The sequence below is a fragment of the Lineus longissimus genome, chromosome 19 (assembly GCF_910592395.1).
Source record: "Lineus longissimus chromosome 19, tnLinLong1.2, whole genome shotgun sequence".
Lineage (NCBI taxonomy): Eukaryota > Metazoa > Nemertea > Pilidiophora > Heteronemertea > Lineidae > Lineus > Lineus longissimus.
This window is the reverse complement of record NC_088326.1, coordinates 6,408,797-6,420,644: the sequence shown is the minus strand read 5'-3', so window position 1 is coordinate 6,420,644 and position 11,848 is coordinate 6,408,797. Positions and strand designations below refer to the sequence as shown.

The 11,848-nt window shown below is 41.6% G+C and overlaps 1 protein-coding gene across 1 annotated transcript; it reads right to left on the bottom strand.

Annotated features, from left to right (window-relative positions):
- Nucleotides 1-1,129: 1,129 nt before the first annotated feature.
- LOC135503274 (carbohydrate sulfotransferase 11-like) lies at nucleotides 1,130-10,750 on the bottom strand. Its single transcript, XM_064796775.1, has 3 exons — nucleotides 10,575-10,750; nucleotides 3,763-3,806; nucleotides 1,130-2,595 (listed from the first exon to the last, which is right to left on the bottom strand). Exons 1-3 carry the CDS (start codon nucleotides 10,702-10,704, stop codon nucleotides 1,726-1,728), a joined length of 1,044 nt encoding a protein of 347 aa, XP_064652845.1. The 5' UTR covers nucleotides 10,705-10,750; the 3' UTR covers nucleotides 1,130-1,725.
- Between the last annotated feature and the right edge of the window lie 1,098 nt (nucleotides 10,751-11,848).

Genomic DNA, 11,848 nt, shown 5'->3' with positions numbered 1-11,848 from the left:
CCCCCCGAACCCCCCAGAACTTGAAGTTTGATTAAAAAACAGTGAGAATAATCGTGTGGTTCTCTCTCGGAGCTCAGAATAGTCGAATTGCTACTTTCGCGCGTTTATCTCTTCTGGCGGCCATTTTAAGTCAAATTTAAGCCATTTGAAACGAATCCATGGACTTGAGAAACATTGTTTACATTGGATGACGTCGTATGCACGTTAACCATAGAAGCGCTTCGCAGAAAAGACTTCGGCCTTCGGCTTTTCTGCTGCGCGCTTAAAATAGGTTATTTAAAACATATTTTGCAAGTTTTATTGCAATATAGCTTCACACCACAAGTTTGTTGTGGCAATCTACGTCATCATGTCTTTAGTGGCCGCATCAGGGACACCATGCTAAGTCACATAGTATCGTGGCAGTTCGATAGTTTCAGGTTTGATTAGTAAGGTTTGATCCGGGGGTGTGATAATGATATGCTACAGTAGCCGATAATCAACCTGGGATCGATGAAGTATTGCAGGTGTATGACTGTATGCAACTAAGCTTATGGTGAGCATTCGGAACGAGGTAATCACCGTAATTCCCGTCATCCATTAATGTTTACATCGTTCACTGCTTGCTTTCCGTACAAAATCAGTAAGTTTTCAGATGTCGAGGTGATGGAAATACTCATCGAAGTGTCAATTAGTTGTCTGTGAATCGCTGGCAGCATTGGTATGACCTGGTTTGGGTGACACTGACTGACAGAGTTGCACTTGCAGCCTGATGCGGATGGCCGGTGAATTCTGAAGTCAACGTATACGTATAGGCCGGACATCCTAAACAGCGTCCACCAGCGTCCACCAGGTTTCAAAGTTATCAAAATTATATTTTCTTGACATAAATCAATAAAATAGGTTATTCAAAACATATTTTGCAAGTTTTATTGCAATATAGCTTCACACCACAAGTTTGTTGTGGCAATCTACGTCATCATGTCTTTAGTGGCCGCATCAGGGACACCATGCTAAGTCACATAAAGTGTGTCGTGGAGGTGTGTCCGCCAGACTACCGCGTGATTGGTTGACCTAGTTGATATCTGTGTCAATTCGTTGTTTTTGCGACGACCAATAATGACGAATCATCAGCAAGAGTATTGACTTGTCGTAGTGGCCGGTAAGGGCGATGGGACGAGGCCTTATCACTAAGTCCGTAGTGTAACTAGTTGTAACAACCCTTCTTGGTTTATGCACATTTTGCAGTATTTATACCCTTAAAGAAGCAAATGCTTTCAACACATATAATCTGTGCCTCTTAATGATTCAGCGATATCTAGAAATCATCACTTGCGTGTTTCCAGGGAATGTGAAGATTTTTTTCATATTTTTGCATTTTTCTCCAAATATAGGGTTTAAAATGTGCCTTAGCCTGATTATACTTCTAAGCTCTTCAATTAGTACTCGCATTTTAGTCTGGTGGTCCGCCATCTTGGATTCAGTAAGTGAACCAATTGGTCCAGTCCCTGTTGACAACATTATAGCAATCATTTCTCACAGTGAGCCATTATCGCCGAAGGGCTTGTACAGTTAAATATCACATGTACACAAAACTGAGGAAGATCTTAACTCAAAATATTAAAGTAGCTGTTCGATTTACGAAGTGATCTATCCCGTGTAGGCTTGCTTGCAGAAGTTCATAATGACTTATCCCAGTTCTCTCGGTCAAGATACTTCTTTTAAAATCAACGGGCCTGGCCATTATCAATATTCTTTTTCTTGAAATTCATAACCGAACATTTTATAGTCATGGTAATAAATAGCATTAAGAGCCTTTAAATTCTCGGACGAAATATCTTTAAGTGCCTCCGAGACAATTTGTGATGTTGGTATTTTGTTGTAATACTCGCTCCGCTTCGGCCATCTTATCATATCTGAGGCGTTAATTTTGTTCAGGATAAAACTTACGTCCTCGTCAAGTGTCTCATATTTTGCAACAATATCATAACGCACAGCACATGGGTCGCAAGATGTAATGTAGGGCTCCCAATGTACGTTCATATGATCCCATGGCTCAAGTTCCGGGAAATCTAACGGATGTGTGAGGTAACGAACAAACTCTTGAAATGTCACTCGTGCTCCTTCTCGTATAGCTTTCTCAGGTAAATCAGGACGATATTTTCTGATAATCTTTGGTCTGTATATCCTGCTAGATGGTGTTCGACCTGATGACTCATTAAATTTATTTCGATATGCTGATATCGTCCGCTCCAATGGATGACGGACAAGGATTGCTTTGGTGTAATGTTTCAGCCTGTATTCTATTTCATTTGGACTGTAACTTAATAATTTCATATGTAGAAGCTCGGGGTCATCGTGAACATGAATCGAGCGGCGTCTAAATGGGTCCTTTAATCCAGCTAATCCGAGCATCAGCCTTTTCCAGTTCGAACACGCCACTTTCGCAATTGTGCAGAATATGAATTTATGTTTATCATCTACGTATAAATGAAAGTAAGGAGAGTTTTTTCCGTGAACAGTTTTTTGAAGGATTTGTTGGTCCAAAGTATTGCAATAGTCATTCATCGCCTTCACCCGTTCTGAAATTATAATCTCCTGATTCTTGGTGTCTCCCTGAAAAAGAATTACGAAAATCACCGACATGAGCATGGAGAATCAATAGCTTTGGTGAAGCTAGTTCGGACCGGCGAATACAGGAGATGTTAGCAGTAGTGTTTACCTGGAGTGCTGTTGACAGTGTTCAATTGTGTGTGGGGGGGGGGGGGGGGGGGTTAAGTTCAGCTCCCCCTCCCCAGCCGGTTTCACCAAGGCAGTTTATAATTGGAAAATACGTGCATTGGGATGTGACTCCTGTGCAATGACACATCAAGGCTAGAATGCATTGCGTAACCGTACCAACTACGACAGAATGCACAAGAAAATATTGGCTGCTCACCGAACGCCAGAAAGACATGATTGAATCAAGAAAGACATGATTGAATCAAGATATATAAGTGGTGATCAGTACGATCTGCTAGGTTGTTTTCTCTCAACAACTTTGATCATGAAAATTGCAAATAATCCGAAATTTCAAGTTACCAAGCAATAACATTGCCTCTGCAAGGCAGCCGGAGGCGTATCTCAACGCTCCCCGTAACTGGTACTGCACTCATGGGTACCATAATTTCGACAAGTCCTGTATTCGCCGACCAAAGGTATATTTTTCTGTTTCTTAAGGGCTCGCTCTGCACTCGGAGGTGTTATTCTCCAGGGAGTAGTCCTCGCCCAAGTTTGGATAAGCATTTATACTTGCCCTTAGTAAAGTTAGGCGCCAATTGAGTTTATTGGCCTTAGTGACTCTTTCTTGTGCCAGATGTAGAGTCCATTGCAAGCTACTCATGCATTTCATTACTATAGATGGGGTATTTTGCTAACCCTTGCAATGGCACCACGTATAAGGACTCGGCTTTACTTTTGATGATTGGCTCAATGATATGCTTGCATATCTTGCTCAAGGACACAAAGACAACCAGTGATGATCCTCAGTAGGAACCTCCTGGTTAGGTAGGCTGACTTCTTTTCCACGGTCTTCTATCTCCCATGTCTACTACCATGACTTCCAGGCTGTTTCACAAAACTTTGATGATAGAAACTGTTTAAAATGGAATGGACGTTTGAAATAAGTCCTGGCCATATTTTCAGTCATTAGTAATGATCAGCCAGAAACATGATTTGGACATTATTTACAATGGGATGTTCCGTTATAAAACGGGCTGACGTGGTAAACCATCAGATACGAACCTTTTTGTCTGGAATGAGCTGGCGTTTGGCGGCGCTTAATGTTTCTGGAACGATAAAGACGTCGAAACGCATGCGTTATTGACATGGAATGATAAGGAGGTTGATACTCGAGTGGTTTTTAAAACATGGAATGATATGGAGGAGGAAATAGTGTGTGATCGAGACAACGAAACTCTCTTATCAGGACGTCTAACGATAAATATCGTTGAAACCTAGGATGTAGAGCAAATGGATTAGCAACTACAGGCTAATGGCGGATAGCGAGTAGGCCCTAATCTTTAATCAAAAACAAAAACAAGCATAATTAATCAATTCAAACACTTTATGTCTTAATTACACAACAAAGCAGTATGGATTTAAAGAAAGAAAATACTGTATGTTCGGGAGAATAACACCACTTCGGGATATTCAAGGCCCGGCCTTTTCTCCCGAGTCTATTCACCAGAGGTAACCAATGAGTGACTTCGTTGGCCCTTGCAGTCGGTCGGTTAATAGTGACGGCTCAGCCTAGCTGTCACGGTTACTCTAAACCACTAATTACCGCAGCCCTCTTGATTCGAAGTGTTGTGGGCCTACTTGGTCGATGAGTGCGCATGTGGAAAGACGTAAATGGTAAGGCCACTCGCCGACCGTTTATACAGGTTGTCTCATAAAACTGAAGCACACTTTAGATTGATCCAAACCCCCAAAACAAAAAAGTCCTTATTGAAACTCTGAAGGAAAATCTACGAACGCTTGCATTAGTAAAGCAAAATGAGATTCAGGCAATGATAGTAGTCACGAAATTCCGGAGAAAAACGTGGCAAAGCTGGTGGAATGAGTTGGCCCAAGATGTCAGAGAAGGGATTCAGCATTGTCGCCCTCAGCTGTGGGATTTCAACGCATCCATAGGCTGGATGGAGTGCTTGATGAAGAAGCGCCACGTGTCCCTAAGGAAGGTGACCAAGAATACAACGACCGTCCTCGCTGATGCTGCTGCAAGGATCCAGACCTTCCGAGATGCGGTTACTTGGACTATCGATCGTCTTAATATACAGATGCGGTTCTTCTTTGACATGGACCAAACCTTTGTCCTGTTTGACATGAGAACCATGTACACGGTCAACACCACGAGATGTCCGATCATCCAGGTCCAATACCAAGCTGGGATGCACCCTCTGCATCGCAGCCTCTGGAGCAATGTTGCCCGCGCACATCACCTTCCCCAGAATAGGTTTCATCCGGGTGTTTGCAGCCCTCCAAGACAGCTCACCTGCAGATGTGAAGATTACCCAATCGGAAATTGTTTGGATGAGGGAGGAAACGGCGCACCACTGGTTAGATGAAGTCCTATCACCCCACGTCACCAACAACGAGGCCGACCAGTTCCTGTTAATCGTCGATCATTATCGGGTCCACCTGAGAGAGAACTTCCGGACGAGAGTCCGCGACATGAGAGGCAGCCTGGATTACGTACCTGCTGGTTTCACATCTCTCTTACAACCGTTAGACGTTGCAGTCATGAAGTCCTTCAAATGTCACGTACGGCGACAATGGAAATCACGGAAGAAGGACCACACGCACGAACGAGGAGACTACCTTCACATCGGCCTGAGAGACGTGACCAACATCATCAAAGATGCCTCGGATGGTGTTGATAAGGACGTTATCGTCAACGGCTTTGAAGCATCGTTTCAACCAAGGCCAATCGAACCTGGACCACAGGCTATCTTGGAGGAAGAAGGGGAGGCTGCCGTGGATGGACCATAGTTCGTGAATGTAGTCGAGGAGGACATTGTGATGGACTAGAATTGACTGTGGTTGTTGTGAATGATTGTGGGTACGATTCTGAACGCTGGACAATCTAAAAGTGTGTATCTTTAGCTTTGAAAAAAAATTGAATCGGGATTTGCATCGTTCTTTTTTAGTCACTGATCACTTCGAACAAGACTGTACGTTCAGAAGGATGTTCGGTTTTGTCTCAAGACTATGTGACGGCACAACTTCTAATTCTTACTAATTTCGCACTGCAAAGTATCTTTGAAAGTCCGAGGCTGGTAAGGGATGATAAGACCCGAAGACATGCTCCGTTACCTCCCTGAGCAGTGCCTCTCTTTGAAAGGGCAGGTCAGTCCCAAAAACCAGCAGAAGCCAATGAGTCAGTTGGACTTTTTTCATGGACACCCTGTACACTATCAGCCATTAGCACTTGCACACCCTTTACACTACCAATGACGATTAGTTGAAAATGTTCTGGGACACTCAGTACAATGGCCGAAGGCCCTGATTCATTATCCCACTCATAGGAGACCTACGAATCGGTTTCAACAACCCGACAAATAAGGATTGGACTCGAAACTGAAGCATATTGGATATGAGGCCTGGACAACCCTCTCTGGAATCCCAGCCAATGATCGGCCTTCTCAACAGCTCTGTTCGCCACCCTATGAGTCAGGGGTGGCGACACCGGCTGTTAATGAAGTGGTGTTGTCTTCTTGAATTTACAGTATGTATCCTAAGTTATGGTATATATGTAGCCAATATTGAGGAGATACAAGCAAACCAAACATCCCATTTTGTAGAAGCAGACGAAATCCAAACATGAATAAACATCAACTCTTCCCAAAATCTTCTTGTCTTTCGGCGCATACACCTTATAGGAATCAAAGCCACCGCCCTTTTCGAAACGCACGTTCGGACAGAGCTCTCTCAGGTCACGCATTGGCTCAAGCCAATTCCGAACAACTGGAACTTGAACGAATTCTTTGATCAGCTAAACATAGCCATTACAAATGTTCTGTTCTGAAGCAAACGCTGGTTTCAAATTTACTGATTTCTATTAGACTATAACGATATTGTGGCAAAGACAACATTGGTATAAAAAACGATAAAGTCATGTTTCGTCTTTTGCTGTTTGAGAGTTTTGCGAAATATTGATGGCACTGACTCGTCTTTCTTCTCCACATTTTCACATATTTTTGTGGTTAGTAGTTTATTATGTTGTCGTTGCCTAATATGGACTAAGGGTATCATATGGTTCCATTGTTGTCATCTGATGGGATAATTATATTATATCAATTTTGACCCACTACAACGAGTTTTATAGCAAGTCCAATTTCGCATTCAATTTCGCATTCGTTGTCGTTGCCTAATATGGACTAAGGGTATCATATGGTTCCATTGTTGTCATCTGATGGGATAATTATATTTTATCAATTTTGACCCACTCCAACGAGTTTTATAGCAAGTTCAATTTCGCATTCATTGTAAAAAACGAAAAACATCTGAAAAGCTTCACAATGTCTCTACTTTTGTGGTCAAGCATTAACATGTTGAGAAATCGGATTTTTGGTTATATTGAAAATTCGCTAATTTGATGTAACGTAACGGTTAAAAGTGTGGGGTATTCGACAGTCGAGTGATTTCTTGGCTTTTGATATCAGAAAATGGTTCAATTGCCAATAATGAGCTTGTTTCGGCTTATAAGCAAGCGCAAAATGGTGCGAGTTATAACCGTCCCAAGATTGTTAGAAATTCCCTTTGTCTTAAACCTTTGAAATGTCTTATGATTATTATATACCTGTATGCGCCCGTCACAACATTGCCATTATTCAGAACTTATATATATTATGGCTATTTTTCATAGCAAATTGCAAACCGATCAGTGAGTGCACGCCGCTTAAATGCGGCTTGAGTATTATTAATCAAAAGAGCGTTAAGTCTAAAATCCTGCTTGGGTCTGTCCTGTATGGGTCCGCAATCTGGGATAATCTGGGATCTCTCAGATAAATCAAAGCACAGATTTCTATTGGCCTGGAGGAAATGCGTAAGGAAAATATACCTTGAATAGATTGAATTGCAATGAAAATCTAATGCAATATCAAAGGAGCAATATCGAAGAGACAAATTAAACCAACCATTCCACAGACTCGGACCCTGTGGCGTGCTGTATGCGTGCACATAAAAGTATATCAATTGGTCCGATAGAGATGATGAGGCAATGTGAATATGCCTCGTTCCTTAGTCAGCAATATGCCCCTTTTTATACGGAGAAGAAGGAGAACCCAGATAGGCCTTCACATATCGGCCTCCAAATGGCTCGGACCAATTGCACTATCACTACATGTACTATAACTTTAAAGTGCGTGCTCCTCCTACATGTAGCATGATCTCGGGCAGGGAACTTAGTCGACAGGCAAGCTAGAAGTTCAGCACCGTGAGCAGCTCCTGGATAAGGCCATGCCAAGTTCAGAGTGCCTCTTCAGATACATCAAGTATTGGAAGCTGTGGTGAGCACATAAACAGACCATGGTAACCTTCATTTGAAAATCCCTTGATAATCAAGGGCTAGCATTGGCTAACACAGCACCCATAAACAATAGACCACCAATTTGACCCCAGCTCCTTACTGCGGGAAAACCTAGTCGAATGAACCATCGACGTATATTTGCTGAGACAATCGGATTTACGCCACGTGATGCAAGGATATCAGAAATACCGCGTAGATGAAAGCACGTGGAAATGTACATTTGCATATCAAAGAACCCGGAAAAACGCTCCGGAAAAGCGCTACGACTATGTGCAAATTTTATAAAAAGTGAACATGTATCTACATAATTTACCAAATTAATGTATTCTTTATGTAGCTGTACAGTGTTTATATGCAAAAATTCGAAATCAACTAAGAAATAAAGTCATATTTGGACATTATTGACGAGAAAATCGCAAAGCCGGCATCTTCCACCGTCAATATTATTGTCACGTGCAGTTATCAGTCTCCTCACCAGAGAGTCGTTCTTCACCCAAGTCTTTCACCTCTGGCAGCAATATGTGAGGAGGTGACCGATAACGATTAAATAAAAACAAAAATTACATCAAATTTCTCAATAGGGTCATTCCATTGGTGATTGATGATATTCTTTTGTAATTTCAGAAAGATAAGAAAATAAATCTTGATGCTCTTTTTTCGTCACGGTAATTTTGACGAGGTTAAAAAGTGCGCCATTTTGCACAAAATGGCGCCGTTGTTGTCAGTGGTTTACACATGTAACATGCAATGACATGTTTTCGCGAGGAGATGTAATCTCTAAAGCTATTTTTAGACTGTCTGAAAGGAGCCGTCTTCGAAATCAAGTTGGTTTCGAAACGGCCTCCAAATTCACTTGAGATTTTAACTAATTTCCGCCTATCGATTTGGCTTTAAAATATGTTTTTCATCGACCGCTAAGGGTACTTGTTAACATGGTAGTGTTTTAAAAGCAATTCATGTTATGGTTTTAGCGCATGCACTGTGTTTATTACGTACTCGATACGAATACGTTTTTTCTGAGTAATGGCCGCTGATGAGATAGTTATACGGTAAAAGAAAGCTTCTTTGAAGTATTTTTTTCTTTTATCGTCTTAAGTTTTAAGACTAGGGAAAACCCAAGTCCAGCAACCAAAAGTACCAAAATTACATTTTTGTTTACATTTGAACTGCACACATGCGTTTGTTTACAATTTCTTTCCCCGCGAAATGCCGAAGACCAGGTGACAATGGATGAATGGAAGAGGTCAGGTAGAGGGCTCCTGAATTCATCGCTCTCCACCCACTGATAAGTCATTGCAGTGAGTGATCCATCTTTCGATGGCCCTCCCTCTGGGGTGATTAAAAACACTAATTACTGCTCCGCTGAAGTAAATTTTTGAACAAAACCAAGACGTTGCATCAGGGTAAGGTGTCACCACTATTCATGCAAAATTTCAAGGCGATCCAACGCCACTAAGTGTGACTTTATTCGTCCCCCTTCCGCTATTAAGATATAGATACCTTTCAGAACCGAACCATTGTTATCTCCTGTCCCTCTGTAGCAACATGCCCCCCGAAGTACAACTGCAATCCCGTTTCATATCGTTTTAGATCCGCCCTTCACTGAGAATGCCAATCCAATTGTTAACCTTGATGCAAAAAGTGTGCTTGAAGTTAGCAGATCCAGCGTCGGTAAAACTGTCACACATTACTCTAGAATGGTTGACGTTCCTAGCGAAATAACTTGTTGACGTTGTGACACACGCACCGGTCCCTGACCCGCAGAATCTGGCTGCAGCTGTAAGAGACATGATAACGCTAAGAGACTCAAGGGTCTCATTCTTTTCCCCTGTGTCTCGTGAAGTGTGTATTTATTGGGTTTATTTAATGTGGCATATGACATCGCCTTCCGTAACGAAGTATTTTATAGTCCTGCAGATTTATCTAACAGAGTGTGTATCCAGTTAGAATGCCTTACACGTTTTCCAAATTCTTTGTTGCCTGCACCTGCACAACTTATATGTAAATGTACCGCATGTGTTCGAATAACTAAAATGGACTTAACTGAAGGATATAACGCTTAGTTAAGTTAAGTTAACGCCAGCGTTAGTGACAAAACTAATTTTGAACAACCATGACAGCCGGGCCCTAGAAGATATTAAACTTGAATCAACCTGAATATCAATCCAATATCAATTGTCTTATATCCAATAAAACATTTCCCACAAAATTGAACAGCAGTAGGTATGACGTCGCGAGGCTCCCTTGCATGAGCTATCTGAAACATTGTGAAATGACCATTTATAAATATTCAACCAATGCACTAGAGTAATTGCTAAAGGGTTGACCATAGGCAGCCGCATTTTGGCTTGAACTTGAAATATGAAAGCAATTAGAACTCCTATGTTCTTTGTTTTTCAGAAAATAGCCTCCAATGTTTTGAATGTGTATTCACTTCATCTTGAAGGAGTTATAATTGTTTTAGTATTTCAATTTCGAGTTAAAATGATGGTGCCTCTATTATGCTCAACCCGAGAAATCTTACCTGACACTCGAAACTGCTGCTTCACTGCCAATTGAGCGCTGTGGTAACTAATGCAGAGGAGCGGTAGGCAGATTACCAGGACTCCAATAACCCCTCGTTTTCCACTCAATTGTTTAATAGGTATTTCCATTTTGAGATATGGCTTCCCGATATCACGAAGATGTGGAACGCGTTGTGACTCCTGTGCAGGCCCAGGCACTAAATAGTTCTGTTAAAATGGGCGTTAATGGGCAGACAGCACCACTGTTCAAACTGAAATTATGCCTCGGGAAACCATATCTGCCACAATACATGTATATATAAATAGCAACTGATCGAATTACGACATAACGATTGTTATGAATAAAACTTAGGATAAAATGTATATACTCTATCTCTGGAAATATGAAACCAGATAACTCTACCCCGAACCAGTCATTCAATATTCAACACGACTTAAAATTATTACCTGCTTATTTCTGGTTGGTTGATGCATGAAATAATGACCTAAGAAGGCTGTCGTTATCAACACTGACCATCCTAGGCTTAGACCTCAACTTCTGCTATTTGACCAGGTATAACTGATGGGCCTTGCTCTATAATAGGCTTTTGCTAGGGTCATGAATATTCACCATTAATGTGGGCCTAGTGACTTTTCTTTGTCTGATGTTATAGATCCGGAGATAGAGTATATGAGGCCAGGGTGTTGTCATGGCTGTTAAGAATTGAGTTTTAAATCGGTTATAAAAACCCGTCAATGATCTGCTATGTTTGTTAGCAGTACTATGTTTGCTTCATGGTAATACATAGGGGTGGCGGATAAGCTCGCTCGCAATGACACATGAAGGGGCACGCTATTGACCATGTCTGTGGTGCGTCGGGATTCTCTGATGACGACCTCAAAAATGTATATAACCTCCCTTAGCGGACACCTCTCTATCAAGGACAACCTCTCTATTAAGGACACTAGTTTTGGTCCCAAATTGGTAGTTTCTATTCAATTTGACCTCTCTAATTAGAACACCTCTCTATTAAGGACAGCACTTGCCAGTCCCGAAGGTGTCCTTAAGGACACCTTCGGGAGGTTCTACTGTACTTGAATTTCATTAGTATTTTTGTGTTCAGAAATCATGGGATTATTACAAAAAAATTGGGACCGATATCTACAAATTATTGGTACAAGTTGATTCTTTTTTTGTTCATGTCTTGTCGGGGGTAGTATAAAACAGGTTTCAGTTGTTTAAACCGTTGTATTATTCCCGTGAAAAGCGGGAGATTTTTGGGGCAAAAATTCG

Coding starts and splice junctions, on each gene's coding strand:
- LOC135503274 (XM_064796775.1), bottom strand. CDS start 10,704: ATGGAAATACCTATTAAACAATTGAGTGGAAAACGAGGGGTTATTGGA. Junction 3,807..10,574: donor GCAGCAGTTTCGAGTGTCAG/GTAAGATTTCTC, acceptor TTATCGTTCCAG/AAACATTAAGCGCCGCCAAA. Junction 2,596..3,762: donor AGCTCATTCCAGACAAAAAG/GTTCGTATCTGA, acceptor ATTCTTTTTCAG/GGAGACACCAAGAATCAGGA.